This window comes from Apiospora kogelbergensis, assembly GCF_038363985.1.
Source record: "Apiospora kogelbergensis strain CBS 113332 chromosome Unknown utg000007l_segment0_segment0, whole genome shotgun sequence".
Taxonomy (NCBI): domain Eukaryota; kingdom Fungi; phylum Ascomycota; class Sordariomycetes; order Amphisphaeriales; family Apiosporaceae; genus Apiospora; species Apiospora kogelbergensis.
Genome location: NW_027117424.1, coordinates 1,965,103 through 1,990,473, shown reverse-complemented (window position 1 = coordinate 1,990,473; position 25,371 = coordinate 1,965,103). Strand labels below are relative to the sequence as shown.

Genomic DNA, 25,371 nt, shown 5'->3' with positions numbered 1-25,371 from the left:
TTTATAGCGCTTAATAACGAGGGGTGAAATGTTGTGTATGCCATCTCAATTCGTTGCTACGGGTGCTCAGCGGCCGTCCAGGCGGCCAAGTGGGTTGGATGGTGAATGGGCGCGGTCGGCCCAAAGTCGAGGCCCGCCCGCGCCCGCATCGTCAAGTCAAGAAGTCACGTCGGTATGGCCGTCACCGTTTCAGACGCCACGAAGCCCCATCCGAATCCTGCTCGGGTTCCCTCAGTTTGGATTTTAGCTGCTTATTACCTGCCGTACCAGGCCTAAGTCCCTAACTAAAACCCCCCCAGAACCCACGGCTGTACGCGACTGGCCACTTTACCGTCTACGCCTCGGACCCCGCCATGCGGCCGTTTGAGCGACCGGTCGAACAGCCGAAGAACAATCTGATGATTGATTGACGGACGAATATGACGAACTTGATGTTCCTTTTTTCGGCCTCTCCAAGGAGCCCGTACCCATCCCTGCTTTTTTACAGTTTGCAGTTTGTGAGCTTCGACTCTTACTCGGCCCTATCTGTTTAGATGGATGTTCGGGGGAAGTATTGGAAATGTATCGAAATGACTTGACTTGGACCTGCTTGCTGTCAGCCCTGCCGGACAGCCGGTCTGGGACCAATAGGCATCCAGAACCCGCAAGATTCGCACCTGCGCGAGATGCACGAGAGAGGCAGAGCGGGATGGGGGTTCGTATGATGGAGGGACGGAGGGAGTTTCATTTTACAAACAATTGGTCGCTCAAGATCTTGCCGAGCGCTGCTGGAGACGTCCCCCCCTCAATATTTTGGGCTGCATCAAGGTTCCTATCATTACTTCCATCTGCCAATGAGCAGTCGTAACATCACCGAGACTTTGCTGGACATGGACTCCTGTCGTCCTGTCATCCTCGTCACACCGTCCGTGCCGTTTGCTGTTAGTACATTCGCAACCCTCTCCCAGAAACGACCATCACCTGCTTGCTGCCTGCCCTACATCCTCGAGGATTATACCATGTGGGAACCATGAGGAATCCCGGGCATGTGAGACTGCATTCCGCCGCCTTCATTCCTCCGGTACAACATGGGGGCAGTAAGAGAGAGAAAGAAAAGAAGAAATGGTCGGCGTTCATCGCTTCCGCCAAAAGAACGGCAGCATTCGATGCGACGCTGCGCGCCGTCTTGATTGCCCAGTTTGCGTCATGATATCCGAATTCAATCTAGAGGTGCGACCAATGACGAGCACTGGGCCATGGACCAAGTTGGATGCGTGCTTTGGTTGACGATGGGTTTTCTTTCGTGCAAACCTGCCCGCCACGGCGTCTATCGCTTCCGCGGTCAAATGAGAGAGCCGGACCTCCCAAAATGTGAAGCATCCCACTAAGATGAAAAGGCTAAAAGAAATGAAAAGGCCCTGCCCAACTAAGTACATTGGGCCTCCTTGTAATTCTTCACAGCGACGAGCCGGGCCTTGCGGGATCTCATCGCCTGTCATTGGATATCGTGTCTGTCATTGGGCTCTGGTGGACAGGGTGTAATAGACGGCCCCGGAGGTGGGATTCTTGTTTGCACTCCAAGTTGGGGTTTGGGGTCCGATCCATTTCAGCGGGTTTCGAACAGAGCAAGTGACCCTCACCAGATAAACAGACGCTGCGTGGTTTCTTGGCATGGCTGCAATGCCAGCGACTTGCATGCATGCGATATAACTACCACCTGTTTGCTCGCTACCATTAACATCATCCATAGCGCCACCGTGCTGTCCAGACGACATACCTAAAATAGACCTCCTCACACGGGCAGTCAGTGACCAAGGTTCGCTGGTGTCGAACGGCACCGACAGGTCGGTCCCGGCCATACCCATAATCAGTAAAAGACGCTGCTTGCTTCGAGCCAACGCCCGACAGCCGCTCAACGGGTGGCATTTCTTCGGCATCTGAAGACGGCGTGCTGTGGAAGACGAGTTTCGAGCTTTAGATATAATGGACGTTCATTGTGTGTATAGAAGTACCTAGTTATCTCATAAACCCATTCATTACTTGCAGCAAAATAGCGCCACCCATCAAATAATATAATACTCCTGGTGCCCGGTGCTGTATACAAGTTATGAAATGCACGAAAGTCGAGTGTAGGAACATGTCTTGCTCCCCACTCCCCCATAGAAGGCAGCCATGAAAGGAAAACCCCTACCAAGATGGAAACGCTGGCCTTCTAGGCGATATACTATACTAACAGGGTATTAAGGCATTATCCATAAGAAACAACTCCTCCAGAGTCAGTACATTGTGCAGTTAAAGCAATTTCCCACATCGCTCATCGTCCTCGGTCAAATGGATCTGTTGTATCAGAAGGCTCTACTTCGTCGATGCCCATTCAAAGGGGTAGGGGCTGGGGTCCTACATCCCCTCGAGAGGCGGGGCTAAGGAATAGTTGAAGTCCAGTAATCCTTCCACCATCCAAGTTTGAGGGTCAAAGAAATCGTAATTCGAGTCACTTCCGTATCCAATCCCTGCAAGCATGCTGTTGGTGCCTGTGTTTATATTGCTGTGAGCATTGGGCGTCAATGCGCCGTTTCCGGCAATGAAACTCGTCACGTTGTTTTGTTGAGGCATTAGGGTGCTTTCTAGGTGGGTTGAGGATGCTGAAGACTCGTTAGCCGAGTCTGGATTAGTGGCTTGTTTGAGGGCTACTTGACGTTAGCCAGGCATCATTCGTTGCAGGTACGGGTCAAAAATGAAAATAGGGGAAGGGGAGGGAGCGGCGGCGTCAGGTACTTACAGTCAAGAGTACCACGCCCTTGAGCTTGGTACTCCTCCCTCCATCGCCAGATGGAGTCAAAGACAAGACTCATACTGTGCCTGCAGCGCACTTTCAGCTGCAGGCTATCGTCGATTTCTGCCGGGTCCCTGTCGTGATGAGAATTATTGTCCACCCGAGCACCATTCCACATCTGGACCATAAGCTCTGCTAATCTCCACTGGAGGTCGTTCTCTACAACGCTGGTCTTTCGGATAGAATTGATGGTTTTGTGGAATAGGCTCCGCCCTCGCTCGAAGTCAACAGTAGTCTTCGCGAAGAAAGACCTGAGTAGCTTCAGAAGCGCGAACCCAGCGGCAACGAGCATCTGCTGAATGTAGTTGGTGGCGAAGCGGAGAATCTGCTCGTTGCTCTCCTGGAATAATAGATCAAGGAAGCCAGACACGGCTCGCCATAGGCCCATCAAATCGTCCATGTATCCGGGCGTAGCGCTCGAGTCGAAGAAGCCAGCGAGCCGCATATGTATAGCGCCTGCTCTCAGATGGACCTCAACAATGGGGGAGAGGCGCTGGGAAAGAATAGACGCTTGCAATTCTTGGTACTCCCGGCGATATACTCGCATTAGCATCGCGCGATGCTCATCACCAGCCACACCTCTCGGGTCACTGGCATTGCTATACATTTCCTTGGAGACCTTGTCGCAGAATCGTTCAACTCGGAGTCTGGCCTCCAATTCAGGCGACAAGGTAAAAGGCCCGTCCTCACCGGGGCGGATAGCAAGGGTCCAGTCATAAAGACTACTTGCGGGTTGACCGTAGCCTGTGCCTATGGACTGCGCGACTATGTTGCACACAGCCCAGGTGGTGACTCGATCATGGAGCTGATCCTTGTTCAGTTCCACGGACACCCTGGAGAAATCCTGGGTGTGGTTCGGACGGTGTAAGCCGATGCCGGTGGCAGCCTTCATCATCACTCCGCACAATATGTGTGACGGATCCGCAGTGGTAGTGCTCGTTGGTAATGGCCATGTACATATCAAACACAAGGCTTTTACGACAAAGTAGCTGTTGGGTACATCGCCGACGGTGCTCCATAGCAGCCGATGCAAAGGTCCCCCTGCCAGCTCATGCAGAATGCTGGGCCGCGCAGAGTAGCGCCGCGCCGCTATGGCTACAATGGACCAGAATAGTAATGCATGCTGTTGAAAGTAGAGGTCGGGTGACTGTTCCGGGTTGAGGAAGGGGAGGAAGGGGTGATAGAATGCAAAAAATTCCCGGAAGAGTCCATTGACATCCTGCTCGGTTAGACGGACTGTTTCCAACTCGTAGGCGTAATGCGTCGAGATGCTGTAGGAACCGCCCCTCTTGAGAGTAAGGAGAGAGTTGACAGCCTCGTCGGAGCCCATAAGAGAGGGGTTGCGGGTATGAGAGTAGGCGCTGTTGGCGACGGGCGACTGGAGTTGGGGTGTCATGCCGTCGTCCTCGTCCATGACATAGCCTTGAGCTTTGGCTTGCTGCATGTTCCGTCGCAAACGGTCGATCTCCTTCTCCATCTCGGCATGTTTCGATCTCTTGCCAACGCGCTTAAAATTGGATTCGATTTTACATTCGAGATTTAGCCGTTTGCATCGCGTACATGTCTGGAAGGGGTCTTGTACGACATCGCACCGCAACTGTAGTGGAGAGCATCACTGTTAGCCCAGATTTGTCGCAAGAGATGCGCGCGCATGTATGTCTTGGGTTTGAAGTCCTACAGCTGGGTCGCACAATTGGTAGCCACACCCGTCGTCCACGTTTTTTGACTCACTTTCTGCTGGCGACATTCGTTGCAAGCGCGCTTGACGCCCGGCTGTCGCTTTTTCTCTCGTTCTAGGAGGGATTGGTCATCGTCCATGCCATTGCCACTCCCAGGGCTGCTGTCCGGACCACCAACGCTGCGCTTCCTCTTAATGGAGGATCCAAGGCCATGGCGGGCACTGACGGGGGATGTAGGACTCAGCGACGCGGAGGCGGCGCCGGTGATGGAGTGGCCATCCATACAATTGGACGAGGCCGGTTCGGCCGAGCCAAGGAGCTTTCCGTGAGAAGGCGGTATATTAGTAAATGGCGGCGTTTCCACTTAAGCATACAGACGAACCAACAAGGCGCTGGATTTGGAGGTCCGAAGTCGCGTTGTCTAGGATCGAATGATGGATAGTCGAAACGCTGCCGAATACGGAGGAGAGTCGAAATGGCGGGCTTGGGCGGGCGGGGTGAGCAAGCAAAAAAAAAAAAATACTCGATGCCGAGAGTGTACCTTCTTCCTCTTTTTCCCCTTCCTTTTTTTGCTCTATCTTTCTTATTGCGGGGAATATCTTAGCGTATTTTACCTGAAGGTCAACGCGACTTATGGGCGCAAAGCTCCTTCACTATTCCTTGTCAACACTGAAAAATTCCACCTCTCACCAGACACCTTCCCCTCAACCTGAGTGGGACAGTCTTCGGATAATTGTATCGTTTTTTCCGATTTGCGGGGTTCGAGGGCTAGCTCGCATCATTGAAGGAAAGTCCAGCCGACAGACGTTGAATTTCAACTTCGTACAGAGGTCGTGGAAGACGATGCGCCCGAATCCACGTAGTGCGTAGTGGCATCTGTCTATCATCGTCGAGCACATGCAGACATTCCACCAGAGTTGACTAGTTACGACTTGCTCTAAAATGAATGCATTGTACAGCTCAGGGTTCGTCCTAAGACATGCAAGTAGGGTCCGATAAAAGTGGCATTAGGTTCGGGACCCTCCGGAGGCGTGGGTTCAATTGACACATTGGAACCCGCTAATGACAGCGAAAATGGATGAAGTTTTGAAGAGTCGGTGGCCCGGTTCCAGGCGCCTGGGCCGATGGATCACTGCTGGTGAACTATACTATTGGACACATCAGTGTTTGGAGTTATTGATTTATGTATATATCCCAATACCCTGAAGTCTAGCAACTGGAACGAACGACTTTGACATTACCGGCAGGCTTCATGTTTCAAGTGCGAACACCGCTAAAGTTCCGAATAGTACTGCCCGTCACATCACTGTCTTTCATCCTTTCACTTCCGCTGGCTGGTACTTGAATTTGGCTTGTTGGTCTGCTCGATGCCTGAATATCAGGGGCTATGAGGTTCCAGGGCGTTGTTGTCTCTCAAGTCATAACACCAAGCCGGTACCGAGTGAGCTTTGATGGCCATCACAGGTTTCTGGACTTGACAGTTATTCGGTCCTATTTGCAAAGATGGCATTGATCCGGTCGCGCCATGATCTTCTCTTCAAGCATTCGCTATGCATGCGATGGCCATCTCCAATACAACCATATGAAAGCCGACGTCGTGGTCTTGAATGACAGACTCTCCAAGCGCATGGGCCCAAGATTAATACCCCGAGATATCGGTCTTTGCAGCGGGATATTTGCCATTTGAAGCTTGCGCAAGGTAAGATTTGCAATTGCATGTTGTTACATAGATCGGTCTATGTCCCGGGGTTTGGGAGTAGCCAGCCAACAGCATCGGTTTGTAAATGCACCAACCTGGAGACCAGACATGGCTGGAGAATCCAAAGAGATGTCCGACCCCATTGTCCGGTTCGGATATTTTGCAGGATCTGCTTTCGAGGTAGGTTGGTTGTGTGAAGCCTGGCGGCAAGGCAGTAGAGAGGGAGATGGGATGAACGACACCTCCTCATGCAAGGAACTGCGGGCGGCGTTCTCTGATTGGCTAGATTGCACTTTCCTGGCTACCGCCACTCCTGCAAGGAGCTGGGTTCAGTCAATGCCGAGAACGACTTTGCTTATCATTCTCATCAATAACTCATCACCAGAACCATCATCGCATCGTTTGTAGCCCAGCTTCCCCAGTATCGCAAAGCTACCCGAACAACAGAACACAGAAGTGCCTCGCATGTTCATGTATGCACGCCATGCGCCAGTAAAGTATCGTTCGAGTACCTAAGACAAGTCAAGTACGCGGCGCGCCACGGACTGAGCCTGATCATCTGGGCTATCCGCGATGTCGTCCTCGTTAGACGAGGTGACACAACCGAGGGCCCTTTTCAAGGGTCGGCTGAAAGCAGCGCAAAAGCCCCCAATCGCCACTGCTTCGTATACAGTATCGCCTGCAGGCCAGAACGAAGTGACTATCAGGAAGACATCCGATGTGAAAACCCCCGGTTAGAACTGTTACCCCATGCGAATGGTCCACGTCAGATTATCGCTAACGGGATGGCGACTCAGCCGAGCCTATGGAGGTATGCTCAAGAGCCGTGGCTCAACCATTCGTGGACCCCAACGTCTTGGAGCGCCAAGCGCGCCAGAAAAAGATGTCACAATGACCAAGGATGGCTTGTTCATCATCACGCTGCACACGCAGCATTGCCCGGCGCTTGGAGCAATGTATGTGGCGCACAAATTCACGGCCGCCATTTTGCGGGAAAACAGGGTTTGGTCAGACTTGACCGGCGCGCTGGGCGAGCAACGCGATCATATGAGTTCCGGCCGGGAGCTGACGTCGGGGGCCGCCGCCTGTTATCCACGCCGGTCCGAGATTGGCGTGTGACCATCGCTGGCCGAGTCTCGGGCGCTTCTCCGTCCCCGCCTGCCACAAAGTTTCACCTTGCTTCCTCTTGGGGGCGAAGAAACACGGAGAGGCCTTGCCGTGGCGCAGCATTTGTACTGCGCACGACATTTTGATCTGATTAAAAAGTCGTGCATTTGGAGAAGCCCACACCTCATCATATAATTGGGTCTACCACAAGGTATACATGCGATTTTGTCACCCACGTCGATTCGTGTTGCTGGCACGGTGTTACACAGCTGAATCCTTGGTTCGATATGTTGAGAAGATATGAGGGTCGCACAAAGGGTGGCAGTGCTTTCGGAGGGAATCTTCGGAGGAATTCGCGGCACGGGGCCGCGGAATTGCCGTCCAAGACCTCGTGTCGAAAGGATACCGTATCGAGCATCGGATGGGGCATGACAGGGCCATCCGGAGGGATTCATTACCAGAGATGATGGTGTAGGGATTTGGTTACCTGACGACGCAGTGGCGACGGTGCTTGTAGCTTACCTTGAACATGATCTCTCCGAAAGTACTCTCAAGTACCCAGTCGACTATCTCTGTCGGTCAGAGACATATACTCTTGTGTCACCCGAACGATAGGATATACTATCAGAAGCCCTGGATCTGCTAAGAATAGCGAGAAATGCCACCATGACACGTGGATGGAGGAGTGGACCAGTAAGTTCACTACGCCGATACCACCGTATGGGCTGTGGCCTTGCGTGCGGACTTGGGGCTGGCAAGAGATTGCGACACCGAAGGTGTATGTGACAGAAATCAGGTATGATTTGCTGTTTGTAGCAGTCTCGTCGACATTAGCAATCAGCCGCAAGATAGTCCTCTCTTGTGAACGCAATGATTGTTTGGCTGACACGGGCTTGCACAACCGACACCGAAGGGAAATGCATAATTTTAATTGTAGTATAGAGATAGTGTAGAGATCGTGTGAAGACAGTATAAGATAAACGTATAATACAAGTAGTAGTAAAGAGATGTAGGAATACTAATTATAACCCTTTTTAAAAAAGGAAACGGGAAAAGAAAAAAGTTAGCATCTCTTGGTTTCGATCCAAGGACCTCCGGGTTATGAGCCCGGCGCGCTTCCCCTGCGCCAAGATGCTTTTTGTTGCTGTTGGTATTGATGAATGGATGAGTCGGTATTAGCATTCTTATTCGTGGGTTGCTGACGAGCTGTGTGCCTTATGGGTCTTTCTCACAAGTTGGGGGATATCTGGTGATAATCAAAGGTCCATCCATTGTCTTGTGCGGTGTTGTGAGTCATAGGCTCGTGGCTGACCATGGGTGCTGTGAATAAGCACTGCCCCCCAAGATGAACCATCCGGTGGAACAAGTTATTTGGAACGAGCTAAGATCATCCAAGCTCACCCAGAGTCTGTCTATATGCAAAATGAAATGTGTAAAATCAATTTTGATATGGTCATGATGATGAATGGAATGGACGGATCAACCGATGTGCCAGTGATTCGCCCAGATAACACCGGCTCCGTATGAATCCCTTAACAAGTTCCTCTGTTCGAGGATGAGGAACTCTTAAAGTTGTGTTGATCCAAGTCATTTCATGGTATTTCAGAGGGAAACCCCGGGCCTCCTTATGGCATTTCTTATGGTTGATGGTACTGAGATATGTGTAGCCAATGAACCATGAATTGTTTATAGCTGGGTTAGGACAACATGACATTCGAGGAAGAGGAGAGCGAGAAGAAAGTGGCGATCGATCCCAGAGAGAGTCATATCTATCCAACAAAGGGGTATGATAAACATCGCGTAGCATAGTAAGCTCGGAAATTATTGATCCAGCACAGCAACTTCCAGTTTATATTCACGGTAGATCTACGTCATGGGGTCCCAAACCTCCAGTCCAACTCCTGCAACTATGACCTTGTCCTCGGGCAGCGCTTCCAAATCGCCAGAATCAGCAATCGCGCTATGCCTGGACTCGAGTAATTGGACTTTTGCCCTTGTGGTCATCCAGTCGATGACCCGCCATTTGAGGACTCGCTGGTCGTTGCTTATACTGACAACAGTTGCCTGGTTCGCGTCGAGGCTGCTCTTCATGATAGCCACACCTGTGACTGCTGCTCCGTGTGCAGGTCGTACTATGTGCTTCTTTCCGAATACCAACTGGCCTGACTCACCATCTCGATGCAAATGGGTGAAGGCCAGGGCGTTGTCGTCTCCTCCTGTGACAAGAAGATGTGACCCAACTCCTGCGTCGCTGGCTTGACGGATATCCAGAGACTTGATAGTGCTTTGGTGTATTCTACTAATATTGAGGGCAGTATATTGGGCCACATCCCCACCTTCGATAGATAGCAATATTGGGGCTTTCCAGATGCTGGCATGGCCGTCAGTAGAAGCTGTCAATATCTCCAAGATTGAGTCCTTGAAAGAGAGGTGCCGGAGTTGAAAGAGACACGCGCCGGTATAAGAGCCCCTCGCCAAGAGACGGAACCCATTGATTTTCGAGTAGCTGTAAGTCTGTAGTGTTGAATCTGACATGGCCATGGAAATCGCGAACGAGTTGTTCGCGTCAAGGTCTTCTCCCAAGTGCTGGATGTCGAAATCCATGATTCGCAGATCACCAATCTCACTCTTATCAGTGAAGGTAGCCTCGCATACCACTGCCAGATCCAGATGGTTGTTCTGTAGGGGAGTGACCTTCCAGACGAAGAACTCCTCGATGCCGCCACTGCTGAAGAGGTAGCTCTGCTCGTGCCACTTCAGCGTCTGGATTCCTGTAGTATGTTTCTCTAGAACAGTTATACACTGCAAAACGCTGCCCCCAGGGCTATAGCGCCAAAGCCTGATGTTGGTGTCTTCTGCCCCGGTAGCCATGAACCGACCAGAGGGTGTTGATGCCACTGTACGGATCTCGCGTCCATGACCCCCGGCTTCAGCATGCTATGAGAAGCTTGCAATTGCGAGAAGACGCAGAGCTGAGAGCTTTTGGTGAAGACGAACCTGAATCCTTCCGAAGAAGCAGACAGTGGCGTGTATGCGAACATCCTGTGCGCGCCGCCACAGTCGGCTGTTACAACCTCTCGCCCTTGGGTCTCGTTCCAAACCACGAAGTTCTTGCTTCGGAACCCGCAGAGCATGATATCTTTACTCCTGTCAGAATTCTCGTAAAACCACGCGCTCTCGATGACGGGCCCAAAAGGAGGCGAGGTCTCATGTAGTAGTTGACCTTGAAAGTGCTCTTCTATGATGGAGATCCTATGAACCCTATATTTTCCATCACGACTAGTCGTGAGGATGTCCATGACACCTTCGCTGGTGTTTGAAGGAAATAATGATATCGACGTAATTGCATCTTTTGTGGTTGTTTTGTATCGACACTCAGTCACACGATAGCCCGTCTGGTCTGATTTCAGTATCGATATCCGGCCATTCCTTGACCCCAGTACTATGTGCTTGTTGTAGGTAGTGGCAGTCGTAACAGCGAAACCTTGTTCTAAGGCCAGGTCCACCCTCGTCACTTGAGAATGATTCGTGGTGATGTCCACGGAAAGGAGGACAGCGACTGGACTTCCAAAAGCAGTGACAAGAAACGATGAAGATTCTAATAGCCCACCTGGAGACTCGGTCTCGCTTGCAAGTGAAGACCTGTGGGCGTAATTTGTCTTCCTAGAAAGGTCAAACAAGCCCTCCACTTTGCCAGAGACCTTGGCGATCGGCTCTATCACCGGAACAGAATGATCACGGTAAAGGTAGACAGTACCCGACGAAGTACCTATCAAGGCAACGCCTGCGATAATTGAGCTTGTAATGACAGTATATGACCGCAGACTCTCGCGCACCTCGGGTACGATAGCCACTTCTTCCCATGATATTTCTGGGTTGAATATGCCACGAAACAGACGACCAGAATTCGTGATGGCGAGTAGGCAAGATTCGGATACAAAATTGAAATAGTTGAAGGTTTCTTTGGTTCTTTTGACATTTGACTTCTTTTTCTTCTTTTTCTGTCCTTCCGATGGGCGATCGGATGGGACTGAGGCGGTGATGTCTGGTGTACTTGCAGGGGCAGGGGCGAGGGAAGGAAGCTGAGTGTCACTTGTAGTAACCGACTCGCACGTGGGGGATGAAAATTCTTCGGCAGGCACCTCGTCCAGACAGCCCATGCTTGCTACTTGCGAAGATCTGACCAGAGATATACGACCATCTGAGCCTCCCGTTGCAATAAGCAGTCCGTGAAGATCATCCCAGGCCAGTGCACGGGACCATATATGCTTTCCACAGTGGTTGGCATATGTTGCTTGGTGTGATAGGCGTGTTAGTTGCTTGGGGTCTGTAACAGACGGTCCGTTGCTTTGGAGAGCCTTTGTCGAGGGCTGCAAGTCATGGAGGGACAACTCCCAATTCTGTATAGTTGCATCCTCCCCAAAAGACCATATATCAAGGGTAACCTCGTCAGATGGTCGCAAAGGCATCAGTTGAAAAGAGAACTCTACATGCCAAATCCTGGATGCATGTCCCATGGCAACAGCTAGACACCTGCCTGCATTTTGGGCCGCGCCGGAGCTAGCTCGAGGCTGTCCCCGAACCCCGTCTGGCGCGCAGCCGAGAGTTCTCGGAAGTGCTGGATACGCTGACTGGAACGATCCCCGCGGACCTCGGTGATATCCCATATACGTATCGTCCGGTCGTCGCTGCAGCTTGCGAGCAATGTAAGGTTCTCCCCGTTGCCCAACTGAATAGGGTCGGAGATACTGACGCCAAAGATCGAGCCTTCGTGCCCGGAGAAGACGAAATGAATTTCACTACTCTGCTCAGAGTGCAGCTGTGTCTTGATGTGGTGCTTCCAGACAACAATTTCACCAAAGACAGTGCCTGAAGCGACAAGGATACAATCAGAGGACTCCCACGATAATGTACCCGAGAAAGCATTGGCCTCGATGGGGAAACAATCTTGTCAAACGTGATGGTTCCGGAGCCATACCCAGCTTGCCCCAGAACCAACTCGTTATGTGCAGTGAGCAATGCCAAGGCTCCAGTAGCGTAGGGCGACAAGACGCCATAGAGCACCCGGTCAGGGGCAGTCACTTCTGTGGATGTCCACGTTGCTGCATCGCCAGAGACGAGCTGTTCAACAAGGGTTTGGGGTACCACGGAAACAGAAGTGCCGCCCCAAATCAGAAGCTGTCGGCGCTCCCGATCCGATGTGCACGGCGAGACGGTGACGCCATGAATCGACTGAGATTTGAAAATAGGGGCTTGGCCGCACAAGCGCGAAGTCGCAACATCGTACACTCTGAGGTGGTTGTCTTCGCCGGCGAGAAGATAGCGTCGTCCGCCAACGTCTGATACGAAGAAAGAGAGGGCCGTGACCGGGTTCAACACGAACTCCCGCCGCAGCTGCAGTGCAGGATGGCCATCGTGCCCACTCAAGGCAGCATCGGGTGCACACACGGACATTGGAGAGTGCCAGCTGCCTCCTTGTATGTCGCAGTCGGTCTTGGCAGATCAGTCTTTAATCTGCTTATACCTTGTCCTACTGCTGGTTGACTTAGTCGTGGTTAAGCGCTCAGCACTGCATGCTGGGTATGTGGTCATTTGATGTTTGCAGTGGCGGACTTATTGGTTCTTCTCTCTTCGCCAGGTATGTGGGTGTGAATTTATTCATGACGGCTGCATGACAGCCGCTATTACTCCACAACACCTGTCAAGTATCACCACTATTAGGATGCAAGTTCAGTGTCACCAGCTCCCCTCCTTCCAACGATGTCAGGCGCATCTGCCAGAGATTTGTTCGTATTGAGAGCTAGTTTTGGTTTTACAAAACACTAAATACCTACTAATACCCGCCTGAAAAGAGTCGGTAGCCCAAGCTGGACACTCCCAAGACGCCCGTTCACGACACTAACCAAACTCCCTTGCACATTCCGAAAAGCCCGGAGAGAACCCAGCAACTGAATTTCATCGTTTGTTGATTTCATTGCCCCTCGTGTCTCTGTATTAGATATTATTAACACCTATTAGTTGTAAGGTTCGTGCCTTTGAAGAGCTCAATGATCGCGCCGGTAGATCCTCAAGCGGCCACTGCCTCGGTCCTTCCGCGATGGTGTTCGCCAGCGAGACCGCTATCGCTGTCGGCAAGCGAATGGGCACGCTCGTCCTCCCCATCTTCGTCATCATATTCATGGCTCTTATGGTCGCCAGCTGCGACCCACGAATCCCGATCGTTGAGAGGGGCATCCTGGCCCGAGAGGTCTAATCCTTCACTGCGGGCCTTGATGTTGTTCCTGCGCCTTGTAGACAAAGTACGGGCTCGCGTGGACAGCTTGGATGAAACTGCGGCATTGGAAGTGACCCAGTTGGTGAGAGCGTCCTCGCAGTCCTGTATAATGGCTTTGCTGGCTTCGTAACCATCGTAGGCAGCACGTGTCTCACCGGGGGTCACGGGCGTATCGTCAATGAGCTCCAGGAGATGCTTTCCGAAGCCGGCAATGATGGCAACTTTTTCGCAGTGCTCGCGCAGGGCGTCGAACTGGTACGTGTAGGCAGACTTTATCTTTTCACGCGTGATGTTCGACAGCTGCGCCTCGGCAACAAGCGACTCGGCTTCGGCTCGGACGAGTTCCTGTTCGAGGACCACGATTTTGGGCGAGTTGGGCTCCTTATACTTGAGCTGGGCAATGTTGTCGGTGATCTTCTGCTTGCCTATTAAGATTGGTGTGTTAGCATCATTGCTGCTGTGCTACTGGACTAGGCGATATTGGTGTCACCCAAAAAGGGCAAGAGCACTTACGATCTCTGCTAGGCTGCACCGAAGCTTCAATGTTTCTGATGCTCTTCATGGTAACACGGTACTGGTCATAACGATCGACGTACTGATCTTCCAGTTCACCGATCTCATAGAGGAGCACACCAAGCTTGTCTGTGACGTCCGAAACATCTTCATCACCAGCTTCGCCCCAGATGGAAAGTTGTTGCTGGTCAAGGACTTAGTACGGTATCCAACGCATAGGGAATTGGCAAACATGACTATAACATACAGCTACTTCCATGCGTTCCTTGGCGACTGTTTCCAAAGAGCGCATAACGTTCTTCTCCATCTTAACGAGTTGTGTGAGCTTCTTGGCCAGGTCGGGGCCGAATGCGCCCGCGGCATTGCGGCGGAGAGCATGTCCTACACCAAGTTAGCTATTTGCGACAACTTTGCGACAGGATGCAACGGACCAAATGTGCCCTTGCCGAATAGGCGACCGGCCTTGGTGGTGGAGGGAGGTGGAGGGGGTTCTAGCGGGCGCATTGCGTTAGTGATGTTTTCTTAGTCCAAGGGACGTCGCAATGAGTAGGGGAACGATGGCCGCCATACCTGAATCTGAGAGGCAGTCGGCGCCCTGGTCTGGCGCATAGAGTATGTGCGATGCATCTCGGCGGGAGGTAATGCTGATCAGGTATAAAGCTTGTGTCGTGCGTCTGATGGACAGGCGGGAGGTCAAAATATGCCTTAGGAATGATAGGACCTTGGATGGTGGTTACAAAGGGTCCAGTTGATGTGTTGTTTGCCTCCTAATCGTGCAGCTGGATTGAATGCAAGAGCTCCGAACAACCTTCTGTCGATCAAAAGCGGGCTGCGACTGTGCAAGTCGGCGGATCAGTTGCGATAGAGATAGCCGATCGTATTAACAGTAGCAAAGTCCCACAGAGGAGAGCAAGAGTAAGGGTGTGGTATAGTGATATCCGTAGGCAAGTGAGGGAAAGTATTGGGTGTTTGCAAGAGAGAGGAAGCGAGGGATGAGGGGTGGTCTATTGCGAGATTTGTAGCGAAGATGGATCGTCAATGTTATTTGTTTTATCCAACAGCGGGAGGGCGAGAGAGCTGTAGCGCTTTGTACGTCGATGGAGAGGGATGGCCGACACCGACCACTGACAGGACCGCCCCAGGTCAATGTCCATTGATGGAAACGTCGGGACGGCTGGACGGGAAGGCGTTCGTTTCTACGTCATCATCATTGAAAATGGAAGAGTAGCGCTGAAACGGCGTCGGACTGAGTCTGATCCAGCGGGTGGTCCAGTGGGCTGTGGTGCTGCTAAGTGCCGATCTGGCTCTGATTGGCCTCATTCCATTGGCTTAACTGAACTATTCAGGCACCTAGAGAGTCCTAGACATTCCAACACCACGCCTGCATGCCGAACTTGCAGATGCCGCATGTACCGCACCATCCAATGCGAAATTTGACACCATGGATTCATCCCATCACCATGGCAATGATGACCTCGTTGGGGTCAGACAGAGACACACCCTTTTCCTGATGCGGAACTGGAAGCAATCAGGGGACCCATCGCACGTCATCTCACTCGATGCACACATTGCCACAGGAAACATCGATACGCAGCCACCACAGCTGTGATCAAATGGACCCGACTCCTACATCAGAACCGCATCACTGTCCCCAGGGGGCACGTAAATAGTGCATAATATCTGGTCACCAAGTTAGCAGCATAGGTATTGGGCTTCGGGGCAGTAGCGCCGTGTAGTAGTAGTAGTAGTAGTAGTAGTAGTAGTAGTGTAGCCACAGCTATCTTGCGCCACATCTCTTCTTAGATGACCCATTTAATTCTTCTGCTAACCGCTAACCGCCAACCGTGCAACAAGACGCGGTCGCTTCGCGTCTCCTGGCAAAGTGGCTAGTACTCCCTTTCATCTTTCCGCCGCTGAGGTTGACGATCACCACTATTCGGCAAGTATTTATGAGATTTTGGATCTGAGAAATCGACAATTATCAACAAAAGGCTAGCTACGCTTTGCCCCTCTAACCAAATCAACAGGCTTGATCGTTGACTGCTATTTGCCATTCTTCCTTTGGAACACTCCTTCCTCGCAGTCGCAATCGGAGTGTCCAACCAGGCTTTCCTCCCGGCCTATTGACCCAGTCTGCTGAGAGACGATAGCATCGTGCCATTACGCGCTCGATCCCCAGAAGACCCCAAGGACCGGGATTCGTCTATATGCCATATGCACTAGTTCTCGAGGCGTCCTGGGCAGTTCTTATGCACATCTAGACGTAGTAAGATGAGGCGCTGCGGACATTAATTGGTCTTCCTGTACTTGGCGCATCCATCGGCCTAGAAGTCGCAAGAAGACCAGAAAGCCTTGCAAGGTTCAGCCTCGCGTTCCTCGGCCATTGCGGCGTTGAAGTCTATTTTATCTTGACGCGCCGGTGGCCCCGATAAGGCCTCTTAGTTCGGACGGAATGGGTCCCGTTCAGGAATCAATCGATCTCACCACTTCCTCTCCCGACGAGTCTGAGCTGGTGGGGACCGCATCTCGCACACCCCGAAAGCAGACGTCGCAGCCTTTCTCTCAGCCCGGCTCTCGCAGTCGCAACCCCGGGACTCCTTCAGCACCGCTGGCCCATGCGCCCGCTGATGCGGCCTCGCCCACTACTGCGTCGCCTCTCCGCAGTAACAGAGCTTCCGCGCAAAAAGTCAAAGAGGAGACTGTATCAAACTCACTGCCTTTGAGGACCGGTGTTGCGAGCAAATTTGGCCACCCTGCCATGTCTCCCCCTAGCCAGCAAAATCATCAATATGCCACTCACCGCACCCCCAAGACTCATACGCCCAAAAAGGCAGAGTGGACTATCGAAAAGCTCGAAAAGCAGCTGAGACAGTTTAAGAAGGAGATAGAAGATGATGGCGCTCGGTTAACTGCTCGTCAAATACACTTGGCTTGGAAGAAGGGCGCCCCGTCGCGGCCAGATATCGCCAAGAAAAACTGGTTCTCAGAGCTGAAGTCTAGGCCGATGGAGGCCAGCAAAGGGACCATGAAGTTCAAAACCAAGGTATGTTGCACCTTGAACACCTGCCATGCCCGTACGAATAGTTCGCAGCTGATATCATCTAGCAATTGGGACCAGGCCGTATTGGGAAACAGGAAAAGCGAGAACACTTCCAAGTGACCTGCATTAAGAGCACAGTTGGCCCCGTTCCCAATTACAATTTCCATCATGTTGAGATTCAGAAGAACATTCTGTCGCCCAATACAATGCTTAGCTTCGTGCCTCATTTGCGAGACTTGGCAGATGAGGAAGAGCCCCAATATAGGCGGTGGCTTGAGAATCTGGAGAGTATGGACAAAACCTCTGGGTTTGCTACTCTGAGTCGACCAGAAAAGGTCCACAAGACTATGCAGAAGGAACATGGAACCATTCTCTTGCTCTATCTGGACCACTGGTTGGACAGACTCGGTCTGGAGAACTGCACGAAATCTACTCTGATCCGGTATATGGCAAGCCAAACCGACGCAGTCACGCCTCAGCAGAAAAGCAGTCTGTTGAACTCCTACAACGACGATATCGGCTCTCCGCGAACATCGAGAGCAGTTAGCATGTTCACCGAAGCCTTCGACAAAGTCTTTGACGCGGCAAAACTCGATAAAAGAGCTGTATCTTTGCGCGATGTTCTATTACTTGACAAGTCGGTCGACACTATAGTCGACACCAAGAAGTGGATGAAGGAAACTCCAAGCCAAGTCAAGCCTGTTGTAGAGGATACAACAGTGGAGTCGTTCCTTGAGACATACGCGTTGCTTGGCTGTCTGATTTGCTGCAGCCACTCTTGCGAACATGGTGAGTATGGCGTTGATAACGAAAGGAAACGATTTTCAATTGAGGTGGTCGGTGGACTCGAGCCTCTGCTTCGGAAGAAGGCCATCGAGGCTGCCAAGAAAAAGAAGGCTGATGGCAGCCCGGTGGCTCGCAGAGCCGACAAGCCTTGCGGCCAGGACTGCCATGTGTATGGACCGCGTGGTACGAGGGCAAAGCCATGGAGCGAGACTGAAACGATGCTGCTGAGGACTTTCGTTGCTACTCTATGCGATACGAACATTGCAGTACAATGCGCCACAGCTGTAGCAACAGGCAGACCCTGCTGGGACGTTAACCGCCAACTCGACAAGCTTGATATCAAACCTATGGCTGAGTCACTACCGCCACCAGTCAAAGCCAAGGCTGTCAGCTGGTACGATCGCCACAAAAAAGTACTCATGAATGATTGGCAAGAGCAAACCATTACGCATGAGCATCAACGCAGAGATCACTTCGATCCGTGCGCTCACGACGGCCCTTGTGATAGCCGATGTTCTTGTGTTCAACACCGCGTCATGTGCGAACGCTTCTGCCGTTGTACCGCTGAAACATGCGCGATCAAGTTCACAGGTTGCAATTGCCACTCTCTTGGGAAAACGTGTCTTCCTAATGCAAAGTCCAAAGACCAGAAGAGCTGTATATGTGTTCAGCTCAATCGTGAGTGCGATCCGGTTCTCTGTGGCAGTTGCGGAGCCCTCGAGCGCGCGAATCCTCGAAACGCAGAAAACGATCACCTCTATACAACAGGATGCCAGAACTGTGCTCTTCAACGAGGCAAATCCAAGTCTCTCGTCCTGGGCAACTCTATGATTGAAAACTGTGGTTACGGTCTTTTCACGGCACAGGACATTTCCCAGGACGACTTTGTCATTGAATACGTCGGTGAGCTCATTAGCCAGGACGAGGGAGTTCGTCGAGAGGCTAGACGCGGTGATGTGTTTGATGAAGAGTCTAATGCGTCTTATTTGTTTACGTTGCTTGAACAAGAGGGCATCTGGGTTGATGCGGCTATATATGGAAATCTGAGTCGCTACATCAATCATCAGGACGGTGACGATAAGCGAAGCGGACTGGGATGCAACATCACCCCCAAGATCTTGTACGTTTGTGGCGAATACCGTATCAAGTTCAGTGCCATGCGCGACATCAAAGCCGGCGAGGAACTTTTCTTCAACTACGGCGAAAATTTCCCCAACCTGACCAAGAAGCTACTCGACGAGCAGAAGGAGGAAGAGAAGGAGAAAGTCAAAAAGCGCAAGAGCAAAAAGGAAGACGTCGACAAGCCCAAAAAGCCCAGAGGCCGCCCGCCCAAGAAGCGCGGACGCAAGCCAGGCAACAACAAAAAGGCGTTTGCGGCGGCGAAGGCCGATTCGGATGTAGACGACGAGGAGGAGAATGCTATGGACACGCAGGCGGAAGATGACCCCTTTCAGGACGAGAAGCCGCAACCAGCACGCAAACGCAAACGTGCTAGAGCTGCCGCCGAGGATGAGTCGGAAGAGGAGGAATACCGACCTGCGACGGTAGTCGATGCCGCTCGTGGGGGTAACCAGAAGCGTTTCAAAGCCAAAGCCACAACGTCGGGCAAACCCAAAGCTGAGAACCTCTTCACCAGAGCCCACCTGATCAAAAAGAATCCTGATCCTTCTACTGAGCCTGAGACCGATGACGGGCCGGTGCAGCAGAATACGCCGAAACGACGTGGCAGAAAAGCACGCAAAGTCGTCGCTGGCGATCATGACGATGGAGAAGGCCACGAAGAAGCCTCGGCCGCACGCGTGGGAGCGAACGCAAGCGTCACGGCCAGCGCTACCCGCCGCAGCGGAGGCAGCCAGCGCTCCACCCGTCTTCACCCCGTGGTCAGTCGTCCAGCGATGGGCGGCAGCACCGCCCACGACTCTGATTCGGATGAGCACGAGGACAACACTCCTAGTCGGAGGCGTACCCGTCGCCACATCAGGCACAAGCACACCCTTGAGTCCAGTCCGCCGGCGGTGGCTGGAGACGACATCGACATGGCCCGGCCACACAACAGCAGCAGTAGCAACAACAACAACAACCGGCAGCGCGCCTCTGAGGTCAATGACAGCGAAGATGACTTGAGTGCCTTGGGCGGTGGCGGCAGCCGACGTGGCCGCGGCCATGCTGGGGAGGAGGCAGATGGCGGGTCGCATGCCGGGGACGACAGCGACGAGAGTAATGTCATCGATCGCAGCCGCGTGCGAAGACGTCCTGCAAGATATAGCGATTAGATGCTGGGTTAATCCCACGCTAGAAGTATTGGGGGATAAAAAGAGGCAACTCATCCAGGCCAGAAGTTGTACAGTATTGTTATCATATAATAGCAGCGGCTTTCTTTATATTACATGCAAGTTTTGATTTAGCCTCCTCTACGTCCATCGGGCATTATTTGATTCCATATCACCGCAGCAGTACCCGGGAATTGTAGCTCGATGGGAATTCAGACGCCATCAAAAGTTCCATTCGACTACCTTGTTACTCCAGTTGTTTATAGAATGAGGACGAGTAGCGCAATCAAGTGCCTATCCTCGGAAAATGGGGGAGGATAGGTTGTAAGAAACTCAAGTAATATACATCAGCACCAGCACCAATTCATCTACAAGTTCGGCAGCCCAACACTCATCCCACCATTCACGTCCAATCCCTCCTCGCCATGCTTCGTAACCCATGTGGCTTAGATGATCCCTTTGAGCATTTGCGTTTGCCTGCCAACCGTCCCTTCCAAAAAGAAACCCTCCCCCTTGCTCGCTCTGTGGATGGATCGTACCGCCGAATATGCACCCTAGAAGTGCAAATGCAGGACCACGTTTCTTTTAAACTGCATTGTACCTCTGTATGTGTATGCGCGTGTGGAAAGCATGCCCATTCTCTACCGACAGGACTTTAGGGCAAAGTGAGGAAAGGCCGTTCCAGGTCTCCATCCTCGCTATTGGGCATGGATTTTTACGTCCATGCCCGAACTGTTCGCTGCGGTGCACTCGTAATTTGCCGTAGATCCAACTCGGCTAAAGATCGTCTGGCGCCACCCCTGTTCACCGGATGCATCACGAGACATGATGCCTCTGATCTACTCGGGACTGACTGTGCTCTCCTATTTCAAAGAATGTCCGGATCCGTACACAAGTGGGGTGGTTGGGCCAAGCTCATAGACAAGGCCGTGGATATTCGTTATTTCGAATCAGTACACATCTGATATAGCTCGTCTATCATTGAGCTTATTCTATACGCTCTGGGGGTATACGTTTGCGGGCTGGATAATCAGGTCAGTCCAAAGGTTCTTGCCATGGCGGTGCAACACGTCGTTGGGGCGTTAAACTTACAGGGCTGTTCAACATTGTGTTACGCTTGTTCCTTCCCTTCTTAATGTGGCTCTTCAGGGCAGAGGAGTCAAGTGGCTTGAGGAGCTCGAAGCTGCATAGGAGCTCGGACGACACGGACATGACGGCCCCCCAATTGTCAAACTCACCACAATACTACATTGCACTATCAGCGTTGCACCTCCACGTGGTTATGGTACCATGAAAACTTACGTTTGGCGCACTGAAAACAGTAACAAGGACTCTGTCGTTGAAGAATTCGTAGCCGTCCTCAACCACCATATGGGCTCGACAGACTAGGTCGAAGTCGTGTGTAGCCAGGAAGTCAGTGATGACCTTCTTTCCAAAACAGTAGCTGACACCACGCTCATTGGCTTCCCAATCTTGTTCCATATCTGCCGGGTCAGACCATAAGAGGTCATTGAGGAGGCCATAGTCAGGGACGTCCGTGGGCCGTGCAATGTTACGAATATCGTCCATATGACTAAGAGCTGGTGACAGACCGCCATGCACACAGAATATTTTTCCCGCAACAATAGCCGCGATCGGCAAAGTGTTGAAGCAGTCGATAAAGGTCTTCCAGATTTTCACGTTGCAGCGGCGTTTGCACTCGTCGTAGAATCCGTAGACTCTGGTGACATTGGCACATTCGTGGTTTCCCCGGAGTAGAAAGAAGTTTTCGGGGTATTTGAGCTTGTAGCAGAGTAGGAGAAGTATTGTCTCGAGCGACTGTTTGCCGCGATCGACGTAGTCGCCAAGAAATAAGAAGTTGGCGTTGGGCGGGAATCCGCACATCTCGAACATGCGGATGAGGTCTGTGTATTGTCCATGGACGTCTCCCACAATCTTCACCGGGGCGTCCAATTCGAGGAGAGCTGGCTGTGTGAGAAAACACTCTCTGGCCCGTTGGCAGATTGCAACGATCTCGGCGTTCTTGAGACACACGCCCTTGGTGACCTTTCCAGCGTACGCAGCATCCAGAAGTCGCTTGATGAAATCGTCCAGATCAATGTCTTTGATGTCCCCCATGGCGACTCCACCAGGTGTCCCTTCTTCCGGTTTCCCTTCAACAGAGGTATTCGGAATGTTTGCGCCCGCGCTGTCCCTCCTGACCAAGATGGACTGGCCAGGTTTGCCGGGGATTTGGGAGCCCGGGTTGACGCCGCCTGTCGGAGGTTGGTCTGACACGTGGTCGACTTCCCCGCTAGCTTGAGCAGCGGTGATATCGGCGTGACCTGCCTTCATGGAAGTGGAATGGATGGGAGATGGCGGCGGTTGAGTGTCGTCGAGAGGAGACATGAGGCCATCTGGCGACTGGGGCGACTCGGGAGAGTCTGGAGCAATGGTGGAATCCTGGCGACTAACCCTCGAGATGCCAGATTTGGCGCTTCGCCCAGACTTGACGGACGCGGCGTCCGACTTCTCAACAGCCGCAGCGGCATCGCCGTTGGATAACAAGGTCGAGTTCCTGGGACTGTCCGTTTTCCCGCCTCCTGGAATCTTGGACCGTAAGGAGCGAAATGAGCGGGTGGAGTCTTTGGTGTCGGATCTGCTAAAACTGGGATATGATTGCAGGTTGTCTCCAGGGCCACTGCCCTTGGAGGAGCCCCCTTCTTTGGAGGTCTGGTTTCCCATAGTATGGTGTGGTGCCCGAGCGTCTGATGAGTACAGTGTTGTATGTAGGAGGCCAGAGGTACGCTTCCTTCGTGGTCCACCGAGGCTATCACAGCCGACCGCTACCCGACGTCGGGGTGACTCGACGAGATTGTTGCAAGAGTCGGAGAGGGTTGCAGGTCGGGTTAGGGAGGATGGAAGAGCCGTTCGAGGGCGAAGGTAATGATGGAAGGAAGTCGGGACGCCGTGATTACTCTGGTGGGATATTCGATTGATACAGTGGAAGCATCGGTGGTGGTGATTCGGTGGTTAGGAAGGCGTGACCGAAAAGGCTATGACGATGGGTGGGTAGTGTGGTGTGGGAAAGTACGGGTTCCCGCCAAATACCAAATACAACAGTAAAGATCGGGTTGGCTTTAGCCTTGCGGGCAAAGAAATAAACTAGACTTAGCTAATAATATAAGCTAGAACTTTTTATCTTAATATATTTATTATCGCTTAATTATATTAAAGAAAAATCCTAAAAAATACTATTATTTATTATAATTAATGTAATATTCATTTCTATTCTTTAATATAAATATAACTTTTAAATATAAGAGTTTTATATTTTAAAGCTATATCTAATTTATTTCTATATAACTACCTAGCCAACTTTAGTCGCATCTAGTCTGGTCCTAGAGGAAATGCGGGGAAGACAGAAGGAGCAGGTGGCAGGAGCATATCTTTGAAGTGGCGTGGCGGTGCTGGGTCGATTTCCCGTCGATAGAGAAGAGCAAGAAGAGGGATTTGATTAGTGATGAAACAAAGGGAGGAGAATCCTCTGGTGAGTCGGGCGCAGCGCCAAGAGCCACGATGAAGAAGCGACAGCAGCAACAGCAGTGATGGCGATAGTTGGTTGGTTTGGTGTTGGCGGCGGGCTCCCGTATGGCGAGATGTGGCAGCCAAGTCTCCGAGCCCGATAAGCTGGAAGTTGGTTGCTACGGCATGCAGTATGTGGTGAGCGCCAAGATCCAAGGCTATTGGTTTCGCCGCACCATGTATGACATGCACCGGGGTTTGTCGTCGCTGTCTTCGTCTTTATCGCCGTTCGTCGCGGGCCCCTCGAAACGATTACTACTCCGACGGGGTTGAACCAACAATAAGAAGAAGTATCCATTGGCAACGGCAATGAATGTCGATCATTCACCACTTACAGAACATATTATCTACATAGTATCGGTTGTCACTTGATGAACAACGGCACTCGTACCAGGGCACGGAAGACGATGGTAGTCATTGAATGCGACCCCCTAGTTAGCAGTCGGGCTTCACTTCCATAGTGCTGTCAAACCGTCCCCGTTCATGCCTGATGCAGTCCAGACTTGGACTGACTGGAGAAAATATCGAAAATGTCCCACCCATGTGGATGTTACTGGCGGGTCGGTTGAGCCTCCCCAGCAGCGAACTCTGTCTTCACCGAGTCACGTTGGGGAAGAGGAAACAACTGGAAAACTGCCAGAAAGTCGAGACCGGCCATTTCTGACTCCTCTACATCCGATCCATAAGAGGAAGTGATCCGACTGGTCTCTTCCTCTCTCAATGGGCAGCAATACCGACGACCTAGACTTCAGCGATATCGTATTTGATGTTGTCAGTGCTGGTTTTCTCTCATTCGGCCAATCCTGGGTCACGAAGTCGGCACCTCCCGTCACCTCCAATAGCAACACAACAACATGTCTTGCTGTTGCTAGGCGCTAGGTGGCCGGCCCATTCCTTGGGTAACGGACAGAACCACGTGCGGCCCTGCTGAACGTGGTGGTGCATGGGATACTGTATGCGTCTTCGCTGCAGAGTACATGTTGCCTTACATAAAAGGCTCAAGCTGCCTCACGCATAATACTTTCTATACATATTGACTGTAGTCACGCGGCGCCACAGTCAAGGGGTCTTGCATGTATGCAGCATACAACATGTCCATGTGATTCACCTATTTTCCCCAAATGCCACCGGGATTGTCATAATTGATTGTAGGAAGCGGGACGACCCGGTTAGATATATGACACTGCAAGCTAGATATAATTCAATCGGCTCCCCATCAATATGCTTATATAGCCCATGCGCCGAATGCCATTCTTTTGATTTCGTCTCACAACGGACTATTATTACGTACTTAGGTTGCTGTATGATGGGACACAATGGAGCGGCTGTATTGCCTAAGCAATACCAACCGCATAGCGAATCACGTATTGCGCCTCGCTGTCTCAACTATAAAGCCCATGATGGCAACTGTTTCCATACATGGGGTTAGAGATATAGAATACATTTGTATATAGAATACATTTGTGTATGTAGATATCATAGCCATCCCTATAAGAGGGGCCAGCTATTTTTAGATGGAGGCGGGTTTGTTTTATCCCCAAATTGGGCCCCCGTCTTGCTGCCCGTCTGTGCATTCTAGTCATGACGCCTTTCCGATAAAACACAGACTACCTTATGGCTGAACTTT

The 25,371-nt window shown here is 51.7% G+C and overlaps 7 protein-coding genes across 7 annotated transcripts; 3 read left to right on the top strand and 4 right to left on the bottom strand.

Annotated features, from left to right (window-relative positions):
- Positions 1 to 2,376: 2,376 nt before the first annotated feature.
- On the bottom strand, positions 2,377 to 4,774 carry PG998_010974 (uncharacterized protein; the record flags this gene model as incomplete). Its single annotated transcript, XM_066877790.1, has 3 exons — positions 2,377 to 2,666; positions 2,759 to 4,409; positions 4,544 to 4,774. 3 exons carry the CDS (start codon positions 4,772 to 4,774, stop codon positions 2,377 to 2,379), a joined length of 2,172 nt encoding a protein of 723 aa, XP_066726844.1.
- Positions 4,775 to 6,763: 1,989 nt separating this feature from the next.
- On the top strand, positions 6,764 to 7,085 carry PG998_010973 (uncharacterized protein; the record flags this gene model as incomplete). Its single annotated transcript, XM_066877789.1, has 2 exons — positions 6,764 to 6,923; positions 6,988 to 7,085. 2 exons carry the CDS (start codon positions 6,764 to 6,766, stop codon positions 7,083 to 7,085), a joined length of 258 nt encoding a protein of 85 aa, XP_066726843.1.
- Positions 7,082 to 7,309, top strand: PG998_010972 (uncharacterized protein; the record flags this gene model as incomplete). The annotated part of the gene is made up of 1 exon (XM_066877788.1): positions 7,082 to 7,309. One exon carries the CDS (start codon positions 7,082 to 7,084, stop codon positions 7,307 to 7,309), a length of 228 nt encoding a protein of 75 aa, XP_066726842.1.
- Positions 7,310 to 9,163: 1,854 nt separating this feature from the next.
- PG998_010971 (WD40-repeat-containing domain protein) lies at positions 9,164 to 12,751 on the bottom strand (the record flags this gene model as incomplete). The annotated part of the gene is made up of 4 exons (XM_066877787.1): positions 9,164 to 10,060; positions 10,177 to 11,830; positions 11,881 to 12,101; positions 12,212 to 12,751. The coding sequence occupies 4 exons, from the start codon at positions 12,749 to 12,751 to the stop codon at positions 9,164 to 9,166; spliced, it is 3,312 nt and encodes a 1,103-aa protein (XP_066726841.1).
- A 613-nt stretch (positions 12,752 to 13,364) lies between these two features.
- On the bottom strand, positions 13,365 to 14,588 carry PG998_010970 (sphingolipid long chain base-responsive protein lsp1 protein; the record flags this gene model as incomplete). The annotated part of the gene is made up of 4 exons (XM_066877786.1): positions 13,365 to 13,996; positions 14,085 to 14,268; positions 14,332 to 14,465; positions 14,516 to 14,588. The coding sequence occupies 4 exons, from the start codon at positions 14,586 to 14,588 to the stop codon at positions 13,365 to 13,367; spliced, it is 1,023 nt and encodes a 340-aa protein (XP_066726840.1).
- Positions 14,589 to 16,536: 1,948 nt separating this feature from the next.
- PG998_010969 (uncharacterized protein) lies at positions 16,537 to 20,183 on the top strand (the record flags this gene model as incomplete). Its single annotated transcript, XM_066877785.1, has 2 exons — positions 16,537 to 17,127; positions 17,190 to 20,183. 2 exons carry the CDS (start codon positions 16,537 to 16,539, stop codon positions 20,181 to 20,183), a joined length of 3,585 nt encoding a protein of 1,194 aa, XP_066726839.1.
- A 989-nt stretch (positions 20,184 to 21,172) lies between these two features.
- On the bottom strand, positions 21,173 to 22,904 carry PG998_010968 (Serine/threonine-protein phosphatase PP-Z; the record flags this gene model as incomplete). Its single annotated transcript, XM_066877784.1, has 3 exons — positions 21,173 to 21,202; positions 21,273 to 21,425; positions 21,483 to 22,904. The coding sequence occupies 3 exons, from the start codon at positions 22,902 to 22,904 to the stop codon at positions 21,173 to 21,175; spliced, it is 1,605 nt and encodes a 534-aa protein (XP_066726838.1).
- Positions 22,905 to 25,371: the final 2,467 nt, after the last annotated feature.